At 39.8% G+C, this 25,505-nt stretch overlaps 1 protein-coding gene across 2 annotated transcripts in view; it reads left to right on the top strand.

Moving 5' to 3' along the window:
- Nucleotides 1–25,190, top strand: part of LOC150085940 (putative RNA-binding protein 19) — a 496,890-nt gene extending 471,700 nt beyond the window's left edge. For both annotated transcript variants that reach the window (XM_090374301.1, XM_090374300.1), the window contains 2 exons: nt 23,674–23,755; nt 25,083–25,190. In XM_090374301.1, coding sequence (XP_090230427.1) covers nt 23,674–23,738 — 65 coding nt within the window. In that variant the 3' untranslated portion in view covers nt 23,739–23,755; nt 25,083–25,190. The remainder of the gene's footprint in view (nt 1–23,673; nt 23,756–25,082) is intronic.
- Nucleotides 25,191–25,505: the final 315 nt, after the last annotated feature.

The raw sequence follows: 25,505 nt of genomic DNA, 5'->3' as shown, positions 1-25,505 counted from the left end.
TGAGCATAAAACGTTACATCATTCATATCTTCGGTTCCAGCTGTTCGATTTTAAAATTTTAAACGGTCTTTGTTTTCATCAAAGATGTATTGACATAAAATAAAACATCTTTCGTGTGTCTATAGGGTACTACACGCGTGTTTTTTTTTTTTTTTTTTTTTTATTATTCTAGGTTCCTCTGACCATAAATAACTGGGCCATCTCATTTTCTGAAACGACGTTGAAAATTTCGTTTAATTCGGGTATATTGTTACCTTACCAAACTGAAGACCCTTTTCAATCTGGTTTATAAAATGTTATTGTTTATACGATCACCAGGTCAGTGGAGTTGACAATAAATCAATCAATACAAATGTTAATCGTATTTAGCAGTCACGGACTTGAACCCCGGTCCACTCAAAGAGCGTGTGCTACAGCACTCGCGCTCCTGACCACTTGGCTACGTCAGGCTATTATACCGATCTCGGAACGAGGGTGTTTTGAATTTTCATCTGCAAAATATGCATATCGGACCGTGAACACAATTTACCAAAACAACTCACGGCGCGCTGTAATGAGAGTAGTTGATTTTCCAAAAATTTCCGATACACCCAGCAAACCAAGTAGCCAGATCCAGACTTGACAGCACAGCACAGCACAGCACAATACCTCGGCAACAGCCGCTTTCAGTACAGGTTACTATTCATGATTTTGGTGATTGGGGTAACTCAGTTATTGGAAATGGGTGTATTGTACGCTCAAATCCATACTATTGAAAGAGGAGAGAGCGTGACCCTTGTTGACTCAGCGCTTGTTATATTGGCTGCCGTAGCAGCGAAGTTGTAACCTTCTTTTGCCACTTAATGGCCTCCTCACCTTATAAAAATGTACCTTTTTTTTTTTTAAGCCCGTTACAGGAAGAATATGGGCTCGTAAACACACAAACGCATAACCAAAACTGCAAGTAATATCGCAGGAACAATCACAATATGGTCCACGCACCTAGAAAATTCTCCAAGCAAAAAACAATGAGGGGAAATAAAAATGATAAACCAGAAAACATTATCAAGAATTCTTAATGCAAAATGAGAAAATGAAAGAAATAAATTATTATGCATGATTCAAATGTACATTGATTTAAATAATCAAATGATTTTTTGTTTGTTTAAAAAAAACTTTCCTTTCTTTTATTTGATAGCTTTTGCGAATTGACTCTCCTCAGACTCCAGTTTTTCTTCTCCTGGCTTATTCGACTTTTTTCTTTTTTTTTTTTTTTTTTTTTTTATCGTAATCCAATAATTGAATTTTTCCGAAATCTTATATGAGTTTCTTTTTCGATAAAATCAGACCGTAATCTGCATGAAGTACATGAACCTTTAGATCCACTGTGGTTTTCAACCTTGTTTTTTAATAGCGGCACCCCTAAGTAATTTATTTTATTTTGTGGCACCCGTACTCAATTTTCTGCCTGTTAGATCCGATTCTCTCTGTATATATATATATATATATATATATATATAATTTTATCCTTTATATAAAGGAATTAAATAGATACCGTACACCTTTCTATAATGAAATAAATATGTAAATTTAAAAAAATATAAGTTTAAGTAACTTAAACCAAAATTACGTGGCACCTCTGGAATGTTGTTGCTGCACCCCGATTGAAAACCACTGCTTTAGATAGTTGCTGGTCGTAAAAAAAAGTCATTATATTAAAAAAATAAACACTTGCATTAATGAATCGTTCAAGGATTGCGCATATAAACGTCGAATGACTCCCGAATAACGAACATAAAAAGTTAGGCATTAGGCACTATTCTTTATAGTATGTACATGTCACTAAATGGTGCTAAGTCGATATTTTTCGGTGAAACGAACATTGCTTTCATACGTGCAGTATTTTTCCTCCACTGCGATCTGAATACAACAGCTTATTAGCAGTACAATCCCCCCCCCCCCCACACACACACACACGCAATATATAGAGCTATTTCGTGAAACACTCTTGACATACCATCCGAACGGGGTTTTGTAAGTTCTTCCCATTCAGCTTTGGAAAGCGTGCACATCATAAAAATGGGATGGAGGGATAGTTTTATAGGTAACTCCTGTTCACATATAACCGTATGGGACCATCGTCCCCTTCCCAATGCACAGTTTCTATTTCATCTTTTTGGCATTGTACTCTGACCATTTATGACTACTATATGTGTTGGAAGTAATCGAAGGGCAATGTGATGATCCCCCAAACTAGAAGGAGAAAGGGGGTTGGTGATATGTTCCCCAAGCCAACCGGTCCGGCTCATTAGCTGGCTGCCACCGTGATTAATGGATGTCTTATTTACACCTACCCGCGGAATGCCAGCCTGGCAGAAATGGATCGCTGTGGCCGCGACCTTTCGCATCCCCTGTCCTTCCCATCCCTTAACATCCCTCCCAGAGGGCTGCACGTGCCGGCTTCTGTTCCATCACCGACCACCTGAAGTTTCGCACAGCGCCGGACTTCTGGAGCCGTGTATATATCTAAACATATGGTTTGTTGCCTTCTTTTGCAATGTGGGGAAAAAGGAAAAACAAAAAATAAATAAAACTTAGTCTTGTAAGGTTTTTTATTTATTTATTTATTTTATTTATTTTTTTTTTTTTGTATAACTGTTTCGGATAATATATTCGTTGTGTACCAGTCAGTCATCCATACCATTTACCACTACATTTTTAATATTTGAAGTTATTTTCACTTCGCGAACAGCTTATATCTGAGCTCGGAGAGTAAGGAGTAGAAGACGAAGATAGAACGAAAACTAATTTTCTGTTTATACTTTGAGTTAGCGACACGAAGTCAGGAGAGAGAAAAATGACCGTGATATATATATTATTATTTTTTTTTTTTTTTTTTTTTACTTACAAGATATTTGGATTCTTCAGTAGATAATGTAACTTATCTCTGCCAGTGCGTTGAACGAATAACATCTGCTTTTACAACATTTCAAAATGGCACAAAGAGAAAATTTGTGGAATTTTTTGTAAAATGCAAAGTTTAAATATCTGGGTTCCATTTATGATACTGAATTTCAGACTTTTTTTTTTTTTTTTTAAGTGCAATTGAATTAATCAAATTGGCACAGGACAACTCAGACCAAGTCTGATATTCTTAAGATCGGTCAGTCTGCTTTGCGGCTGAAAACCTTAGTTTCCCAGTGGGCAAGCCCCACAATGTCACTTTTATATTTTACACTTTTTTGTCTTGGCGCATTATAGCCTTAGATGCCAATGCGCCATAAAATCCTAAAACAACCAACCCTACACCGTCCTTAACTAACTTAGCACTGGATAAAATATCATTCTTCTGTAGGCCACTTCTAATCAGAATTCGAACCTAGCCAAATAAGTGATATATGTGGGCGAGTTACAATGCCATCGTACAGTGTATTCAAGAGATCTCTGTTTTTCAGTGAATATGCAGTAGTTAAAAACGCTGTCATTCATTGGTGTGCATTGATTTCGAGGGGGAATAATAAAAGCAGTTTCTTTTTGATATGCGAGCACCATATTATTGCTTCGAATGCATGTTTTTATGGAAAATCAGATTAAATTTGATCTGATTAATGGCTTAATTTGAGCACAAAATCGAGATCTGTTGTGCCGATCCATTGTTCTTGGAGAAGAAATAGTGGAGAGCGGCATCACATTGTATATACAATATTAGAAAACACAAAGTTTTTTTTTTCGTGGCCGTTTTGAAGGTTGTATGCTTCGTCGTTCCACCCCTCCCTTTTTTTTTATTCCAAAATCCAGCCACCCCCGAGTACATGCACGAATTCCCACCTAATAAAGATGTCAGTTGCGCATTATGTCTCTTCGTACACGTACGAGCCTATGTGTGTATGGGTGCGTGTGTGCATACACGGAACCGCATACTTTGACATTAAACTCCTCTCCGTTCGATGTGAGGGCATCAAAACTTGTTTTGGACAATGCAGTTTCGCTTTCTTAACAATGGAAAATCGTGTTCTCTCTCTGACCGTAATGAAATATGTAATGATTTGCCAGGGAAATCGCTTTACCCACAAGTATTCAAGTGGGACCACCCTATCTTCTTTTTTTTTTTTTTTTTTTTTCCTTTTTTCCAATAATGATTAGAATCGCTGGAGATCAGTAGGTTATGCCAACCAGCGAGCCAGCAGCTGACCTCCCAACTTTCCCACACCTACTGGAAACCTGCCGTGTTTACTTATTTAGCTGCATGACTTTTTGTCACGCGCTGGCCTCGCTTTCCGTGCTTTTAAGCCGAAAAAATACTCCCAAAAGGAGTCATTTGAATCACATATGCAAGCTCTTAATAGGTCATATACGATGTCACACATTGCATTCCTCGGCCTTTTTAAATCCTTGTCAAACACTGGGTGAATCTGTAATATTTGAAATGGGTCTCTCTTCCACTCCCCCTCTCTTCCCCATCTTTTTGTAGTTGCGCGCGCAGTTTGTTTTCTTGTCTGTGATAACTGGCCGCCACGCCCATTCATGAGTACAAACATTACCTTAATCATCCGCCATTTCCTTCGTTCTTAGTATAGTCCCTCCTCCCGGATCCGGTCCTGATTGAAGTGGGCAGCACTTCATCGCACGTGGGTCAGCCGCAGTGACGGATAGGCAGGGCTCTCCTGACGCCCCATCATCTTGGCTACACCTCCGTGGAAGTGTTGCTGGTGCACCTGCATCCTTGAGGGAGGAAGGGGGCGAAGGAAGTGAGAGAAAAGTAGCGATACAAGAGGGGACGAAGAGATGTGGGTTTAATTTTCAGAAGAGTTGTCACAAACTCTGTTGTGAAAGTTGTTTGTAGTAACCAACGGATACAGGTGTGTTAGCTTCTGGTTTCTGGAAACGCTTGTTTACCCATTTGCTATGTCTCCCTTAAAAAAAAAAAAAAAAAAAATAGTTGTACGTGCTTGCATATGATTTTTATGTAGACACAATGTAGACACTCGTGTTAAATGCACAAGAAAGTCTATAGAAAATGAAACTATTGAACTAAAATTGAGAAATTTTATTTCTGTGGTTAATAGGTCTGAGGGGTTACTTCTACATTTATTTCACATTCAGGCTTAGCCCAAGAAAACTTTGCTAGCTTAATTTATCATAATTTGTCATTTCATAGGTTTATAGAGGAACTGTATCTCCTCCCACCCCAAATAAAAAAAATTCTCAGTTATTGTGTAGTAAACATTTATAAATTACTATTGTAAAACCTGTCATATATTGATGGAAAAACTTAGTGTATAAATCCACCCTACTGATATCCCCTGGCATTTACTTCTGTGAAGAGAATTTGTCACTCACCATTGTAACACTTTATTTAGTATGGTATGACAAAAATTTATTTACAATAAATAAACTATCTCATTTTGGGATACATAATTAGAAATACTAAGATCCTTTTGATTTTGATTTTCTATATTAAAAAAAAAAAAAAAAAAAAAAAAACGTTTCGATTCTTAAATTAGACGGGATGTCAGCTTACTGAATAAATTTTAATAATTACTGAACGCTTTTTATTCAAATATCTTTTTTCCGAAGATGGCGCTTATAGTTAATTATAAGATACAGCTTGTGGGTAGTGGTGGTGACGAAAATTTGTATATTCTCAATAAGTGGAATTATGCCTTTTAGTGTAAGCCGTCGTAAAAATGCACTTTCCATCTAACTCCGAGAACTTCAGTTGTTTAATTGATACAGTATATTTAAAAGTAATATACTGTAAGAAAGCTAGAAAATGTTGCTTTTTGCACATTGTCTTTAAAAAGAGGAATAAAATGTCAGGAAGCCAGCTTTCGATGGTTTCGGATTATGTTTTTTTTTTTTTTTTTTTTTTCAAATGTACTAATTGAACTTTCAGAATCAATAAACGCTATTATTGTTACTAGAGCCTTTTCTCTTGAGTCTCCATTTTCCAGGCTTTTGTTTTCCTTCCCTTACCAATCACTCGTGATTTGCATCACAATTCAGTTCATAGTACTGTATTTGTTATTTTGCCAGTTACTCTGTTAGTGACATATTCCTTAATTTCCGATGGATTTTGCGTACTTTTTTTTTCACTCGCTTATAAGTCTTTTTATTGATCAGGTGAAATATGTATTTAAGCTATAAACCCGTAATTCTTTTGATCTAGCGTTGATTAAAAACAGTCATAGATGCGTTTTTCTTGATTATGTAATAATAAAGATCTCTCTCTCTCTCTCTCTCTCTCTCTCTCTCTCTCTCTCTCTCAGAATCCCTGGTTCCCAGTAAAAAATGTATTAGTTAAGGATAGACATCTTTACCTGTAATGACTCGTGGACTTTTAAAATCTACAGTTCATTTGCACTGTTGTATTGCATTTATTTCACGTTATACGTCTAATGTTGTGTCGAAAAAAGTTAACGTATTTCTTGTCCTCTTTTTTAATTTTTTTTACGAATCAGGCGCATGCCAATTGATGTCCGACTATTTGAAATTATTAGACCATTATTTATGCCAGTTATTGCTGTAAGAAAAAATTAGAATGAAAATGTGGTTTTATTTTCATAATGTGCAGAGGATATGGTCACGGAAATAAATAGTGCCCATTATAAGATTCTTCATTTTGTAGACCCTTTCTTCAAAAATGTTAATTTGGCGTGATATTCATTGAAACCCTTAATACCCTTGTGACCATTTCCATAAGTTGTTCTTTTTTTTGACAGCAATATACTGTATACATTGGGTTAGTACCAGAAAGCCCTCGTGTTTTACCTGTTCTCCGCTACTTTGCTACTTTTTTGGTTTTTGCCTTTTCTTCTGGCATGAATTCTTTCTTCCTCTAGTTTTGTTCAAATTAGCGCATTGATAATATGTGCAACACGTACGGTTATTATTGTCCAGTTGAGTTCCAATAGTTCAGTCGGGTTCAAATTTCGAATTCTGAGTTTCTTGGTTGCTCAAAAGTCTCCTTTTGTCTGTATCTGAGTGAGTGCAAGTCTTCTTTCTGGTTAATTATCTCACTAGTTCGTCAGTTCCATCCCCGCTTGAATCGTCAGAAAGTACCGAGAGTTGGGTTTATCTCCAGGCAAGTACCTTCTCTCCCTTAACCTTAGTCAGCGATGTTATCTGTAGCGTTTTCTTGTGGTAAGACAACGTTGTAACTTTGGATATTTTAGATTTGCAAAAATCATACATCGTGCAGCATAATTGTGAAAAAATTCCACAGCTGATGCATAGTCGGGAAGACACCTTCAAATTTTTGAAGCTGTGGACGCCGCCAGTATCTTGAGCCAGTCCGAAGATAAATAAATAAATATTCTCTTTATACTCCGGGACGACACACAGTCATAGGAAAGGAGTTCACAAGGTAGAGAGAATACAAGAAAAAACACCGCATTTAGCAGTCACGGCTTGAACCGTGGTCACTCAGGGCATGTACTTATGCACCTTTCGCCTGACCATTTGGCTACGTTAAGAATTTTTTTTTTCTTCCTTTCTTTCTCTCCCATTAGAATATCTCTTTTACCCAAGTACTGCTCTGTCCTTACAGGTTAAAATTTGATGTCTTGAATTCGTATTAACTTATAAGCGGAGTGCTCTTATCGACAGGAAACATGCAGCCAGCAATCACGAACTACAGTGATCTAGTTCCCGCACCCCCAGCAGGTTCTCTTTCATTATTTTAAACCCTAATAAATTACACGAAGAGCAGGTTAGAGTTGGGCGGAGGGAGTTCTGTGGGATTTTTCTGCTCTCACCTTCTTTCGCCTTGACATCCCCTTCCATGTCCTCCCTCTTTCTATATGTTTGGCCTGCTTCGTTCGTTCTACGATGTATAAGCATGGTCGGACTGCGCAAGAGATTTATTGGACGTCATCATTGAACCACTTGGGACCCAGGACCACTTCTGTTAATAAAGCGGGTGCTCGCGAGGGACGGGTGTGGTTCGAGACCGACAGTAGTGCTTTCTCATTAGCTTTTTTTTTTTTTCTCTCCATTCTTTTCCTCCCCCCACCTTTTTTTTTTTTTTTTTTTTTAAGTAACTAGGGATTGGTCACGGAAGGCTTGGTCACGCCATGCGGGCTTAACTGTTGCGCAAGGCGTGACGGGAAATGTCACTGTAATGTTAGTTTTTACCGAAAGGTGTAACTCACAGTTAAAAGGCTGAATATCCTCTCCCTCTTTCTCCTCTCCTAATAGACATTTTTTATATATATATAATTAAAGTTGTTCTTTTCGTAGCCTCTAATTATCGCCACCGATGTGGTAAACGCTTTCTTACATCTCCAGGAAACAATCTTGAGTCGCTGTCTTTTAGGATCTTTTTAAATATAAGGAATGGGTCTGTGTGTCCATTTAAAGTCCTATTCATTACTTGTTTTAAAGTTAATTGACCGACTGGATCTTTATTTCTTTGTATTCATCTGAAGCTATGGAATATCATCACTTAACGCTTTCTGTTTCTCACTCTCGGAACTGTGGATGCTTGTTTGGTTTATTATCATATTTTTCTTGTCTGTATTTCATGATGAATTGAACTTTGATTACAGCACTGATCATCTGTTATTTGATTTCAGGTTTGTCTCTTCTTGTTATTGTCCATTTTCTGTGTGCGCGCGCGATTTTTTTTTTTTTTTTTTTTGAGACAGATCCGTCCTTTCCAATTCAACCGTGTACTTTCAATAAAAACAAAACAAATTTTGATTTTATTATTTCTTTTTCTTCCTTTTTATTGATAAGATGTAGTGTTAGGGATTATAGCAGCCACTAGTGCAGGCTCCAGACTTTCTTACATGATATGAAAAGACGTAATCAGAGGTTACACAAAAGCCTTTTTTTTTTTTTTTTTGTTTATTTATTTTATTAACGTATTAAGGTGAGCGTTCTACAAGGTTTTCCGAAATTTTATTCTCGTGGAGACATACTTGAGGCATAACATTTTAATGTCATGTCTGAAGAACAGCAGCAAAACAGAAAAATCTGTAACTGAGTCATTTACCACTCGAATCGATTTTCATTTGATCACAGTAGAGGTGGCATCGCCCAAACTTTGACGATGTGACTGTTGGTAGTGTCCTAGTAATGGCTGTTGTGTGCCCTGGTGATTGAAGCCGTTCTCCTAAATGAATGTCTCTAATCAGAATCATTTTCATTCGGTGCATGCACATGGAATCTTGCAGAGGTAATATCCCTTTCCGGATTTTGAAATCGCTTTCTCACGTTCAGTTTGATCTACCGATTCTTCTAGAATTTGCTGTACAATTTCCTTAATAACCCGTTCGTATTGAAGACCTTTTCTCATTAGGAGTCTTCCTGGTTTCTTCTTATCTTCCACCCTTGGTCTAGAACGGTGTTTCCCAACCTTTTTTTTACCATGCCCCACCTAAGTCTTTCTAAACTTCTGATGCCCCCTATGTAACGTTGGGAAACACCGAGATATATATATTTTTTATATTCAAAAATTGAATTATTCCCTAAATGAAGCCTAATTACAACTTGTTCAGGACACGAGACTTAGGTTTTAGGAAGAAATCATTAGGAAAAATTAAGAAAAAAATAGGAAGTAAATTTTCAAAACATATAATAGACATTGTGATATCCAGTCGATTTCTTTTCTTTAGTAACAAATCATTTATGCAACTAAATCCACATTCAGCTAAATATGAAGATGGAAACGGTAACAATAGCTCTCTTGCAAAGTTGGTTGAATTTGGGTATTTTATTTCTGTTTCATCACAAAGCCATGCCATCGCTTCTTTTATATTGAATAAAGTTTTAACTGACTCATCATTTTGCATTTCTGAGAATTCTTCTTGGTACTGCATTGATACATCAGACAAATCCACTAACATTGGTTGCATCATCCAGGTTGGAAAATCAATTTGTTTTAAATCAAAAAACCTTTCTTTTAAATCATCGGACAGAATTTTCAGATGATCAACAATAACAAATACAGCGGTATCAGTCACTTCACATTTTTGCAGACAACGAAACTGTTCAAACTTTTTTACAAATATATTTTTGACATAATTTAATAAATGTAATGAAACCAAATGTCTTCGCTTTTGCATCGACGAGAGTTTTATTTGTTCCTTGAAGTTGTTTATTTAATATATTTAGTTTTTCAAAGATATCGGTTAAATAACTCACAAATGCTTTACCATCGACCGTTAACAGATGCTTCATTTTAGGTTTGTCACTTAAAAAGTCACTAATAGTATCAAATAGTTCCATAAATCTTTTCAAGCAGTTCCCTTTTGAGAGCCACCTTACTTCAGTGTGAAGTAAAAGTCTCACATGGTCTTCATTTTGTTCTTCACAAAAAAGCTTGAAGAGACACAAGTTTTCCCTAACACAATGCACAAGAAGCATTTCTGGATTCTCATCTTTCATCAATTTTAAGCAGCCATTTTTCTTGCCCATCATATTAGGAGCACCATCTGCAGCGCAAGGTTATATTTTTCATTGGTATAATATTGTCATCTAAGTAATTTTTTAGCTTATTATATATATCTTTGGAGGTAGTGGTGCTCTCTAACGATTTACAGAATAACATTTCTTCAGCAAAATTACCTTTATCAATATATCTTACATAAGTTATCAGTACGGCTTCACTGTCTCTCAAAGTTGAGTCATCCATTTGCACTGAGAATTTTCTTGTTTTCAGCTTTCCAACAAGTTGTATTTCAATATCTTCACTCATTTCATCTATTCTTTCACTAACAGTATTGTTATTGAGTGGCATAGCTTTCACGTCTTTGTCATCTTTTTCCAGAACTGTTTTAAGAAATGCTGATATTGATGGTTTGATTAAATTCTCTCCTATAGTATGATTTTCCCAGATTTAGCAATGAGTAAAGAAATTTCATAACTAGCCTCAAGAGTACGATTGATAGTTGCAGTATGAGCAATAAACAGAGACTTTACCAACAATTCTTCTTTTGTACAAGTTAAGTCATAGTAGGCGGTTGTTTTAAACTCTAGACGAGCAATTTTTGAATTGCCCCCCTGAACAATCAAATTTCCCTCATGTGGGGCGTGGGACCCACGTTGGGAAACACCGGTCTAGAAGATAAGAAGAAACCAGGAGTCTTCCTGGTTTCTTCTTATCTTCTAGACCAAGGGTGGGCAACTTATGCCATTGGGAAAAGTCTCTGAAACAAATTGACTTTATTTCAAAGACATTTCCCAAGACGATTTCACTTAATAATCCCAACGAAGCATTGCTACGAAAAACGTACATACATAGATGAGTACGCTTTGTTCTGTGTTTTGACTTAGCTTTAAACGGAACTCCCCCCCCCCACCCCCAAACGAATTTTAGAATCTCGCCTGCTGTATGCAATGATTTTGCACATTAGCAACATATAGTTTCCTTACATATAGACCCACCTGATTTCCAAAATTCACCGCTGACACTAGAGACCTTAGACTAAAGTGCATTAGGTACTCATGTTCTTACGCTAGTAGTTCTTTGTGTGGTTTACTGCATGCGTCAAATCTTTTGTGATAAGGCATAAAAATCTGGTAAATATAGAATAAATAAAGCTATTGTACCACCACAGTAATAAGTCGTAAATTATGTCAGTGTTTTTAAGTATTTGTAGTTAATTTTCTTTTCTCTTTTTTTTTTTTTTTTTTTTAATTTTGTTCACGTACCATCGGGCACACTGATTTATAAGCTATGAAGTTAGAACTCAATAGACAATATGTGCTAATCGAAAAATCTTAATCACGTTTTATGAAGCACAGTATTTTAGAAGTTGAAGAATTAACGAAATTGAAATAACAGGACTTCATCCCTTATTTTAAATTAAAATGGCCTGAGCAGACTTTGATTTGCTGAAGATAAAAGGTTTTGTTTTACTCCTCTGAAGTGAAGAGAGAGCAAATTGTCATTTATTCATAATGGAGTGTAACCACTCGTCAGCAACTGAAGCGTACCACATACAGTTTTTAGAACGTTTTTGTTGTGAATTATCCGATCTCTGGCATATTCTGAGATATTCATATCATAACATTTATCACGTAAAAAATGCCTGCAATTTTTGGTAACGCTGCTGCCTGGCGACATCTACCCAGCACTTCTTTTGAGACTTATTTTTGACTTCGTTTTTAAAATAGCTGGTATCACGCTGTTTATCTTCTTAGTCCAACCCAGAATAATGTCATTATTTTTAAATATATCGATGCAATTTGTTTGCTGAAATAAAACTGACATATTTTTTTATTCATTAAATGATAAATTGGCTATTCGAAACCAAGTTTCTGCCTCCAGGATGGACAGATCACCAACCCCAGTATATTTGTGGGTGTAAAAATTAACACCCCGTTAGTAAATATTCTGCTCATCATGCAAGCATGCGGACTGTTGTCTGGGCATTCAAACTCCTCTTCGACATTCTGAATTTTTTTTTTATTTTTATTCACTTTCCCCTTCTTGTGCTCATCTGTCAGTGTCCGATTTACAGTTGACAACACCAATTGACACAAAAGGACACCCCTAAAGCCCCCTCTAGTGTTGTAGGTATGTTTACCTACATATATCATGCCTACTTTACCATTTCCCCTCTTTCTGACCTGACATCCAAGTCGTGTGGCGGAACGGACGGGTCAGAGGTTATCCGCCACCAGTATTTGTCACCACGTGCGACAAATTGCCTACCCTCTTCCTCGCAGCTGAACTGTCACGGCTGCTATGTGTGCGCGACAAGTTGGCTGCTCCGTTCGACGTTTGTCACTTCCTGCGATGTTGTGATCTCGGTTCTTTAAATAGCTAATTAGGTGGAAAAAGTGACAGACTGGTTTCGCATTACGACTCCCAACCGGAACTCGCGGATACATAGTGTCTGGATATTAGATGACCTTTGATTTTTGCCTTGACGAGCCGTCTAGAGAGGGAGTATGGAGGCCTGACTCCATAATTGTGAGAAAGGTAAACACAGTCATGACAGGGACGTCACGAAATCACCGAGAGAAGCTGCAGCAGGAAGAGGACATTAATTTCGTACTCTCTTCCGGTAAAATATACGGAATTGAGCCTACATCATTCTTATTTTGAGTAATGAATAAATGCCCCTTTTATCCAGCAACCTTAAAAACTAATAAGTGTAAATAAATTAATTTTTTGTTTGTATCATGGGAAGGCAATATAACATGTGGATCGAACCACGGTTAACTCGAACGCGTGTATTACTATATCCCCGCGTTGACCACACGGCTATCAGACTTAAAGAATGTTCAGTTTATTCTCCAGCATGACCACATAACTCAGAGAAATTTACAATTCCCTGCCATACTGTGGTGGTTACGTGCCTTACCTCCGTTTAAAGAGATTCAGTTCGATTGCTGTTGGTGACCGCAAAAGGGCTTTTCGAGCAGTGACAAAAACCAAATTATGATTTTGGGGTCCCTGTAAATGATTACAGGGGGACCCCATATATTTATTTTGTCTGTAAATTGCGTGTGTTCTCTGGTCGATTTGCCTGTTTGCTGGACGAAAAAACCCCAGCTTCTGGGGAACAAAAAAAACCTTTCTATCTACGTCTGAGACCGACTAACTCAGCCACGGAGTGAAAAAGCCCACTAAAGTTCCTCGCGTCATCGACGAGATTCGAACCCGGAACTTTTCCATCCGGTGTTCAGGAGGACGGTGAAGATACCACTGTGCTACCGCGCAGACTTTCGAGCAGTGACAGTTAATTCAGTCTCCAACTGAGTTATGGGGATTTTTCTGGCTGTAATACGTGGGGTTTTTTTTTAACCCTAAAAAAAAGGCAGTCCGTCATAAAATACACTCATGAGCCAGAACATTATGATCAACCCCTGCCTCCACGAGAGGACGCATCCCACAGCACCTAGGAATGATATCACCGACTGGCATAGCATATATAGTGACTGCGCGTGTAGTGCCTGTCAATTCGACGTACGAAGCCAGTGCTGTGGAGAAAGGGACAACAGACGGCTCACGATCCCTCAGTTAACGGCAGGCTACAACCTGACAGAGTTCGAATGTGGAATGATTTGTGGCATAGGAAGGCTGGGGCCAGCATCTCAGCAATCGCAGGCACTGTCGGCCGTTCGAAGACCGCCATAGTGAAGGTGTGATGGGAATTGTCCGAAGAGGGACACACAACCACCCAGTGTGCCGGGATGGAGAGACCACCACTGGTTGACAGTCGAGGTGAACATCGGTTGGTATACGCCGTCCCGGACAACAGACGGCTCACGATCCCTCAATTAACGGACGACTACATCTAGGGCGCCCAGAGAAACGTTTCCGAGCACACCATCCGGCGGAGTCTCTTACGGATAAGTCTACGGAGTAGGCAATCTGTTCATGTGCCCATGTTGACCAACCGTTATCTACAGTGGCGTATCCAGAAAAAAATGACAGGAGGTGCACCATTTTGTGCACTAGAATAGCGATCACATAGCATCAGTGTTGCCAACTGTAGTCAGTTGAAAATAGCTGACACACAATGAAAAAAAAAAAAAAAAAATTTTTGTAGCTAAAGGGAATTTAAACGATTGATGTATATTTTCCGAAAAACGACAGGAAGGCACGTTCCCCGGTGCCCCCTACGCTGAATCCACCATTGGTCACCTTACCTGCAGTGGGCATTGGAGCAATCATAACATATGGAGCAAGGTCATGGGGGCACAGAGCTAACATATAGGCTGTGAGAAATCAACTACTACAGGCCCAAAGGGCTGCCCTCCTAGCAATGACCAGGACCTGCAGAACAACCTCCACCTTTGCACTTCCGGAAAGATTCCGGAAGTGCAAAGATTTACCGGAAAGATTCCCCTAGATATGGAAGTTGCTTATCACCAGGTAAAGTTTCGCCGCAAAAGGAACATACAGGGCAATGCTCACGACATCCAGATAGACCTCAGCATTCCAGCTTAAACAAGATATGACTAGAATAAGAATGCTGTTAGTCTCCAGGTGGCAGGAGAAATGGAACACCACACAGCGCGGAGTTTTTTTTTTTTTTTTTTTTTGTAGTTGTTGGCGCATAGGCTTCTGTGGCCATAGTGCACCTCCCAAGGTTTTGGCAGTACTTTGATCCAAGCCCGAGGCGGGAATCGAACCCGCGACCTTTGGGTTGCCAGGCAGGCACTTTACCCATCCGGCTAGCCCGGTCAGCTACAGCGCGGAGTAGTCACCCGTAACACACTGGTAACCCTGCCTCTGTCAGGGTTACCAGTAGTAACTGAGAACAGCAAAAACCGCACTAAATGGTTTACTCCAGGTCTCCATGCTCTATTCTTGTTAACTGGTCATGGTAGCTCCACAGCATGGGTCTTACAGACACCCCAGATTGCACTTGCAGAAACAGGGAATCTTGGGGCCACCTGGTGTACGATTGTCACCTGTACGTAAACATCCGGACACAACTTGAAATTGAGACTGGCTGCTACACCCAAGATGAAACACTGGAATTAGTGGCATAGTATTTAGGTTCAGGCGCCACCGGTGGTTTCCCACATCTGCGCGATATGTACTCTGTGGTGAAATGCAGAACTACTGCACAGCCAGAAAAAAGTGTAATGTCTGGTTAATGTAGTATTGTGCTTTGTTCTGTTGTTGTGTCTGGCTGCTTGGCCGCGGGGCCCCTACTGGGACCCTATGTTGCTCGCCACAACCACTGGGAGGTGAGCCAGGCTGCCCATTATATTCTGGCTGCCTCTGCCAGGGTTGCCTGAGCTTCCTGACAGAGGCCATAAAAAAAAAAAAAATGAAAAGAGAGAAAAAATAAATAAATAAAATAAAAAAAAAAAATGAAAAGTGAACTAGGTTTTCAGTTGAAATGTTGCGAGATGTGGAACATGCTGTTGATGTGCTCTCTGCAATCTTTCCTGTGCTTTAACAAACTTCGACTTTTATTCAGGTTGTGCATATAAAACAGATCTCATTTCCGAAACTAAAACTATATTAATGACGTAATTCACAAGACACAATCGTATTTTTAATAAATAAATAAAATCTGTTTCTACTCCGGGAAGGCCACATAGTCAGGAGTTTACGAGAGAGAGCGAGTAGGAATATCAGTGTATTTAACAATCATGTGGACCAGAAGTTTATTACCGTTTCACCAAAGTGCCATATTTTGGTTCCTTACAGGATGCTCGTTTAAACGTGAAAAACGTATAGTTTTGTTTTTCGAGAGAAAAAACAAGCTACTCAGATGAAGTTCTCATGAATGATTAATTATGATCCTTGAGTGGCATATGTACACTGTCCAGTGAAAACATTATCACCACCCCCATGATAGTGGGTCTGCCTTCCTATTGCTGCCAGTACTCCCAGACGTGGACTGTGTAAGGCCTCTGCGCGTTGCAGGAACTCTGGTGGGAATTGAAGAATCTGGGATTTTGGTAGTCGTGTACCTAGGCGCAAGCTGTTTCTTTCTGTAAAAAATCGAAAGATTCGACTGGAGTGGTGTTGCAACGGCAAGACCACTGTGAAATAAGATCATGTAGTCTGACTTGTCTCAATTTACACTTTTTTCCACCAGTAGTAGGGTGAACGTGTGGTATGAACCTCGTGAAGCCATGCATCCAGACTGTCTCGTGACTACTATTCAAGCAGCTGGAGCGTACCCCATACCATACATTATGGTATGGGGTACGTTATGTTGGTACGGACTGGGTCCGCTCATACCGTTAAGTCGTGTTACCTTAAGGAATGTATCTTTCCGCCGTCTCGGACCAACTTCGCCCTGCATTACATAATTTTTACCCGATTTCGATAGGTTCTTTCAAGGCAACAACGCAACTATCCACCGTGAAAAATTTGTATCTTAGTGGTTTGAGGAACATTCCCATAATCTCCACTTGAGAATATCTGAAATAAGTTGGAAAAGGACAGCTCGACTTCGCAGTTCTCTACCGACCACAATGCAGGCTGACAAATATTCGGATGGATAATCAAATCTAGAGCTAGACTCCCTCAGACACCTAGTGGAATGAATGCTACGACGTATACGGACTGTAATTCGGACAAAAAGTGGCCCTATTAGATACGGAATAAAGGTTTCTAGTTTTTTGGCCAGTCAGTGTATACTCGAACTAGTAACATTTCATCATAAACACCTAGCATCCCAACCCTCAGCCAGCGACACTTGCTATCGTTTGAAAAAGCCCACGATTCGAATCCTGTCTTGACAGGAGAACCTTATAGTGGTTCTTTTCACAACACAGCCGAGTTAGTCGGTTTCGAATGAGGATTTTATTCCGTAGATTCGCAATGTACTGGCTCCTCATAGCTTTAATGTTTTGATACTTAATACACCACCACCACCCGGTTTGTGACATCCCGGATGTTGGCACCATCATCACGTGCTGCAGGAAGAGAAGAGGAACTCACAATCTGCACTTACCAATTACCGGAGCAGTCTGTATAATATTTTTTATTTTTATTTTATTTTTTTTTTTTTTAGCATCTCTTGCATGTTCCTCTTCAATGTCATTAACGTAACATACACAACACTTCGGATTTCGAGTCCAATCTCCTTAAACTGTGGTAAGGGCGCAAAAATAGTAATGGCACATCTCGTCTGAATCCTTTGCTTTGGTACATGTCTAACATCTCCGAAGCTTTAAACTAAAAAATTATACTCAGGCTCTGCCTGGTGCCATTATGATGGTACGGGCAGATCAGCATTCCTGAGATAGTATATTGTTAATATGCTAACTAAGGAACGCTAATCTCTTATCTTGGGAAGTCATAACCAATGGATATAATTGGCATTGTTCCTGTCCGCCTTCCAAATGCTTCTGGGATTGGAGATATTCGACAAGCTAAACTAAGCTTGACTTGGTCTAAACTCAGTTGCTGTTATAGATGGATACTACATTTGTCTTTCCTTGATGATATTTTCATGCATATGTAGCTGTGCTACCAGACCAGTCAATAGATTATTTTAGTTTATAATTATTTTTGACCCTACGATCTGTTCCTTGTTAAGTTTCTGTTAATTGAACTATTGGTTGTTACATTGTTACTGTGTTCAACTGTTTTCGGAATTTCTGTGGACTGCAACCTCAGTGTCACAGCCTTGAGTTTCATGCTTATTTTGTGACCGTAGTATATACACCGATGAGTTGAAACATTATGACCTATCTAATATGATGTTGGTCCTCCGCGTGCAGCCAAAACAGCTCGTATCCGGCGAAGCATGGGCGCTACAAGATTTCTAAATGTCTTGTGGTATCTGGTACCAACACATAACCAGCAGATAGATATAGGTATATTTGGGTCTAACGGCTCCTGGGATGTCTCCCATCTTCGCGTATGTACACTGTATCGGAAAAGCCATGAATTTAAAAGTATATGGGTCATGTAGCATGTTGTGCCCTTTGTTCATCGGGCCGCCGGACCCCTAATGGGACCCCGACGTTACCATACCTTGCCACGGAGAGTCCGGCCGGGTGTTACCTGTAATATATAGTACTCTGGCGGATCCTGCCACCTACTTTCCTGGGATTTCAGTAGCTAGGACCTTAAAAAAAAAAAAAAAAAAAAAAAAAAGCTCGCGGTTAGTCTTTAGTGTTTGTTAGGATATTTTAGAAGAAGCTTGCGCGGGGCTATACGCTGAAATAATATTTTCTATATGCCTAAATGGGTCGGGCAAGAGATTTTGATGTACTGTAGCTAAATTTGGACGCCTAGGGCTGAAAACGTTGTGACAGTCAACAGTAAGGGGGGGGGAGGCTGAAGACTGGAGGGAAGAAAAGGAAGTAAGGGACCGATAGGATGGCCCCGCGTTTGCAATGGAGCAGGCTCGTGCCCCACCAGAGGTAAGAGATTTGGGGAAGGGGGGAGTTGGGGGAAAATTCCCCCTTTTCCCATGGGAAGGGAAAGAAAGTACCGTTCAAGGGAGAAACAGTGCATGATGAGTCATATGACCATCTTGTATGTCCTTTAGTCCAGGTGCCCAACAAGGCGACATGAGGTTCTTCTGTGGTGTCTTAATGAGTTGAGTCACAGTTGCTGCCTTTTGTGGCAATGGGAAATTGTGGGAGCGAAGTTAAAAAATATGTAATTAATGATATTGAAATTTCGCAAGATTATTTATTGAAAAAACTTCCGAGCCTACAGACCAGTAAGGCTCCTGGAGTTGATAGAATATACCCTGTAATCTTAAGAGAGGCGGCAAGCGAGTGCATTGAACCATTGAGGCTAATTATGCGAGCATCACTAGACTCTGGGGAGATTCCCTTGGATTGGAAAAGTGCAAATGTATCTCCCATACATAAGGGTGGCTCTAAAAGTGAAGTTGGAAATTATCGACCTGTCAGTCTGACTTCAGTAGTAGGGAAAATCATGGAGGCAATGATCAAGGGTGGAATTCAGGATCATTTGGATCAAATTGAAATTCTCAAGGATACTCAGCATGGTTTTGTAAAGGGAAAATCATGTTTAACAAATCTGGTTCGCTATTTAGAAAGAATCACTCACGAGCTGGATTTAGGGAATAATTTCGACATTGTTTATTTAGATTTCAGCAAAGCTTTTGACTCAGTCCCACATGAGCGGTTGCTTTATAAGCTGGAACAGGTTGAATCACTGGGAAAATCCTTAGATGGATAGAAGGATGGCTTCAGGGCAGGAGGCAGAGGGTTGTGGTAAATGGCTACTCCTCAGATTGGGTTGATGTAAGAAGTGGGGTTCCCCAAGGATCAGTATTAGGACCACTGTTGTTTTTAATTTTCATAAACGACATTGATGAAGGGATAGAGGGCGTGATGTCTAAATTTGCAGATGATGTTAAAATTGGTAGAGTAGTTAATGATCACTGTCAAGCTGAGCTTCTTCAGAGAGACCTAGATAGACTTCAGGAATGGTCAGAAAAATGGCAGCTGTGCTTTAATCCAACAAAGTGTAAGGTATTACACCTGGGAAACAGTAATCCCAAAAAAACTTATTCACTTGGTGGAGTTCAACTAAACCCAGTACTGGAGGAAAGGGACTTGGGTGTTACGATACGGTCAGACATGAAATTCTCTGAGCATTGTAAACAGGTTGCAAGGAAGGCCCATGGTGTCCTATCGAACATTTGCAAGTAGAGATAGGGACGTGATAATTCCATTATATAAGGCTTATGTTAGACCACACTTGGAATACTGTGTTCAAGTATGGAGACCGCACCTAAAGAAAGACATCGAGCTTCTTGAAAGGGTGCAAAGAAGGGTAACTCGCCTGGTGAGATCGGCAAAAGGGCGTCCTTATGAAGAAAGACTTCGAATATGTGGGTTGCAGAGTTTGGAAACTAGACACCTTAGAGGAGATTTGATTGAGGTGTTTAAGGCTCTGAGAGGCATCAGTAAAATGAATGAGGACAAAATTTTCAGGATTATAAATGATGCTAGAACTAGGGGACATAAATTCATGTTACGGCGGGAAATGTTTAGATTGGACTGTAAGAAGTTTTTTTATTTTAGCCAACGAGTTATAAATTACTGGAATAGGTTGCCTTCATGGGTGGTAGAGGCCGACAGTTTGGGGAAATTCAAAGGTCATCTGGATAGTACTTTCGGGTAAGGGAAGCGCATAGGATGATAGGTTTAATTTCCTTTTTTTTTTTTATTTATTATTATTTAGTTATTTATTTTATTTATTTTTTTTTATCATTGTTTTGTTCGGTTTTTTTTTTTTTTTTTGGCTGGTGCAGCATGAGCCATAGGCTTTCTTGCGCCATGTGGCCGTTACTAATACTGTCACAGTGGAGGACACTGATATGTCCTACCTCCAGTCGTTATTGGTGTGTTTTCATTGTCTGTGGTAAGAAAGTCTCTTCCATGTTTTTGGGCCAGTTATATCATAGCAGTTTGTTGTCGCTTATAAGGTCAACCTTAACACACCCGGCTGCCTCTCAGTTTGGGAATTCATTCCTGTTGTCATTCGCTTAGGAGGTCAAGAGGAAGACCAACTGCCTGATCTTTATCAATGGGTTTCTTTTCAAAGTAGTATACTAGTCTCATCTCTGTTTTGGACCATGTAGGTTGTATAAGATTTGTTGTCACTAAGGTGAACCAACCAGATCCTGGTTGCCTCACATGTTTGGGGTCCATTCCAGTGATCCAGTGAGGTGTGTAGTTTTCCCTTGGTCAGTTCCCGATCCCGTGCGAAATATCCGGTGTATATTTCGGGCATTATTTCTGTCGTTCCTTAGAGAGGGGTTTCTCTGAATTTAGTCAGGTCTTAGTTGTGTTTCCGTTATTCTGGGCCATTGAAGGATGGTTGTTGTCTCGTGTTTGATTATCCTATTCGTGGATTTGTGAACTTTTGGGATACCTCCACTCAAGGGGTGGGGAGGATCCGGTGTCTTGTGAACAGATTTTGTGCAAAAAGTGTGAAGGCTTTGTAGGTCTCTTCCTCTTGCAGAACGATGTCCTCCTGGTTTCGAAGAAGCGAGTGAATCTTAGTGTATAGTTGACATCTGAGATCCTCGTAGTGGCCACACTCGTAGACCAGGTGCTCCGAGGACCCCTTCTCAGCTACCCCACAGGAACACCGTGGGGTAGCTGAGATTCCGAAGTCATTTAGTCTCTTTCTAAATGAGCCATGTCCAGTCAATAGGTAGGTGGTTTGGAGTCCAGGCGAAAACCAGGCCGGGGAGAGTGGATAAACTTGTTTGACTTCCAGTATAAACCTCTTAGTAATGGAAACTTTGTTAGTGAGGTTCCAACAATTTGCCATAGTGATTTCATGTGTTGTACAATCCGAATGTTCTCCACGGTTTTTGAGTTTGCTGGGTCTGTGATGAATCTATATGGAAGACTATTTTTCCTTTGGAATGTGGGTACAGCAACCCCCATCGTGCAATCTGCAAATGCAGGGGAAAGCATTCCGCCAGGACCTGGAGCACGTGGGTACTCACAGTGGAGCAATCTCTTGTCGTTATGAGTAATATCGATCGGTGTGTTATCTCTAGTTTCTTCTCGTTGACAGCTGTGTTAGTCTTCGTGTACCAGGCCCCAGTTGCATAGGCTAGTGCTGGGATAAAGAATGCTTTATAGAGGATGCCAGCGGCTCTCTTCTTCAGACCCCAGTCTTCCAGCTAAGGTAGTTTCTGTCAAGTATCACTCTGAGGTATTTTATTTCTGTTGGCAACTTTATGGTTTTCCCGTTTATCTTAATATGCAGAGGTCTTCTAGGGTCAAGAAATCCTTTGAGAAGTATTGAACTTGTTTTATCTGAGGAGATAGTAGGGAGATTTGCACTAGCCAATTTTTGAAGGTCGCTTTTGGCCCGGTTTGCTATAGTCTGATGTTTAGGTGGATGGTAGACGTCAGAGTGCCCGGCACATGGATGACAAGACCCAGTGTATCCCAGCAGAAAATCGACCAAAGCATGACACCGCCACAACCGGCTTGTTTTCGTCCTACGGTGCATCCAGGCGCCATCACTTCCCCAGGTAAACGAAGAGATGAGCCATGGTCACCCAACACTTTGCCGGCGGTTATTGGGTTGCCCCTCCTCGGACCACTTTCGGTAGATACTAACCACGACTGACCGTGAGCATCCCACCACGTGCCGTTTCGGATATTCTCTGACTCAATCGTCTTTCCATTACAATTTGACCTTTGTCAAACTCGCTTAAAAGTCTGCTGCCTTTCCCATCTGAAGAACAAGAGTAACACTGATTAACGGAGCTCAGTATCAGGTGTTTTTTTTATACCGTATCCCGACCCGCACACACGCCGTAGTTCACCTTCAGTTGCTTCGATTTGCATAACGACTCGCTGGTCATAATGTTTTGGCCCGTCGGTGTACACTAACAATAATTGTATATAATTAGTAAATGAAAGCGCAACAAGGCTCATTATTTTATTGTATAATGATGAAACAGTTTGCCAGGGCTGCTTTCAACATCTTTGGCAAGTTTCCTGATTGAAAAATCTTCAGACAAGGATGTTGAATGTTTTCATCAGTACTCTACGACCTAACTGAACGAAGCCAGCTGTTTGAATTTCACTTTACGTTTTCTCGCTTACAGAGACTTCAGTTCGGAAACCCTGAATTGTCCATTCAGAGTATCGGAAACCGGAAGCATAAAAGGAGAGTCATGCTACTCATCGATGACCGAGTCCCTCCCACTTGATGTCAAAGTAATATTGGATAAAGCTTAATAGCTTTATCCAGTAATACTTTGATATCAGGCGGATGGTGATAAATTGAACATACAGAGAACTTCTGTCACTCTTCGCGTCCGTTTTAAAAATGTAGTTTTAGCTGAGTGGTCAGGATTTGGCTGCAGTATATCTCATCAGTCTCCAATAAGCTTCTCACACGCCTAATTGCGTGACAAATTTGACCAATTATGATTAATTTATACACTTATGTCATGCATGAAATTTGTATTTATGTTGTTAGTATAGCCTGTTGTTGTCTGTATCATCTTTAAGTTTAATTTGTTCTAATGCACTAATAATGTGCTCCTACGTATTCTAATTATTTTTATATAACATTCTTTTCTCTATCCATATGACATAGCCCCTTCTCCTCTCTCTCTCTCCTATCACAAGGCTTAGCCATGTGACTGCATTGATTACCTTGTGCTGTATATACTTTACTGTTGTACACCAAAGATTATCACTTTTCTTCTAGTTAAAATTGTGCAAATATGTTCTTATTTGCTGTAGTGCCGATTTCAGCTTAAGTTTGTTTTACTGTTATTTCAGGTCCCAAGCCGAAGAGAGTGAAGAGGTCGGAATTTATGAAAGAGCTGGAGGCGTCTACCTTATGACGTTGCGATGAGTCGAGGTAAGACAGTTGTGTGCTGGATCAACCTTGGAAGTTCGACTAAGATAAATTGCGGACGTTTCCAAGCTAAAAGAATATCGCTACACTCCCCAGGGGAAGGTGGGAAATCTATATACATAATTTATGGCCGACATTGTTTTTTTCTGCGCAAGAGGGGGAGTAGAGAAAATGTTGGAATGCTGAACGCTTCTCCTCCCCCTTCTTCTACCCACTCTCCTTTCCTTGGCTATAATAGTTTCTTAATAACGTTCATCCCTCCAGCGCCGCCTAGCGCCCTTTACTGGCAGGTAACATGACGCGCCCCCTAGCCGCATGTCAGGTGGATGGTGATCAATGACTGTCCAACAAAAGAGTGGGTGGGCACAGCTTCTGGGTGGAGGATTGTCGGTATGAAGGGACCATAATCGTTTTTCGGGTTGCCGAATATGAGGGGAGATCGTTCTCATTTGTATTTTGCATCTTGAATGTAATTCCTGCCGTTGCGGATACCTTTTCGCTTCGGGAATTCTGATGGGTCATCCTTACTTACGAGGGGTCATCTTCATTACCCATAATTCCTCATTGAGCGTGAGGTGTGCCCTAAAATGATTTACAGCGTGATACGGAAGAAGACTTCGTTGGCTGAAATTAAGTCGGTGTTGGGAGCGTATTCTAAGACTGAATCCGCGTCCTTGCGCTAAAAAGATGATTTCAGAATATTATCTCTGCGTTGCTAATAAATGATGATTGTATTACTCTTAGTTGCCGACGTGCAAGGAAAATCAGTAAAAGTTGAGTTTTATGATCACGGGGAAGAGAGTTCATTGAGAAAATGGCAATTAAAGTTTTTTCTTGTTTCTCTTTTTAAAAGTAATCGCGCAGAATACGGAAGTGACGAATTACAGTCTGCGCAACATTTTGATGCAAGATTGATTTGCTCCTAAGAGTAGCGAACGGCTAGCTGCAAGACCTTAGCATTATAGTTTTTCACCGTTCATTAGATTTACTGGCGAGAATTCGTTGATAATAATACTGCATGGTTTAAAGAAAGAGTCTAATACGATGCTGATATCGAATGTTTATAATACGACCGGCTTCTCTAATGTTTCAGTGTACAACGTAAAGTAGATTGAATTGTTCAGTTTCCAAAAAACTTTTAAAAATATATCACATTTATTAAAGTTTGCTTGACTTAATAGTACTACTAAAAGCACATAAGACGATCGATATTTACCAACAAGTTCTTTCCTGTTTTCATTTTACAGACATCGTTAATAAAAATGTGTTCTAATATTTTATTGTATTATTGTTAGAAAATACTTTTACAGACTTTTTTTCTTTCTTTTAGATAGGGCGAAATGGAAGAGCCTATTGGATGCTTATCCTGGAAGTCCCATGCAGTCCGTGTAATTTTGCCCACCCACCCTTAAAACACCTTGTTGTGTTTGTATATAATTTTATAATAAATTGCTATCGGCATAAATTTCCCTCTGTCACTGTTGAATTCATGCGTGTGGGTGAGCCCACAATTCCTAGAATTTAACACACACTGGCTCATGTGGGGGAGGTTAGCCTCCACTAAAACTCCTCTAATCGTTCATTAAACACCCGCCTGCACACATAAGCGCGGACATAATTCCTTGCTTTACTACTGCTCTCACGTGAACACTCGGGTCACTTTTATTAAACTTTACAAAAACTTTCAAAATGAAATTTTTTTGCTTTTTCCCTTGTTCCGATTACAACCTAAAACATTCATTAACACTAATGA

This window comes from Mastigoproctus giganteus, chromosome 5, assembly GCF_048544385.1.
Source record: "Mastigoproctus giganteus isolate SK-2022 chromosome 5, ASM4854438v1, whole genome shotgun sequence".
In the NCBI taxonomy this organism is placed as follows: Eukaryota; Metazoa; Arthropoda; class Arachnida; order Uropygi; family Thelyphonidae; genus Mastigoproctus; species Mastigoproctus giganteus.
Note: the sequence above shows the minus strand (reverse complement) of the source record. Positions and strands in the feature narration are given on the sequence as shown.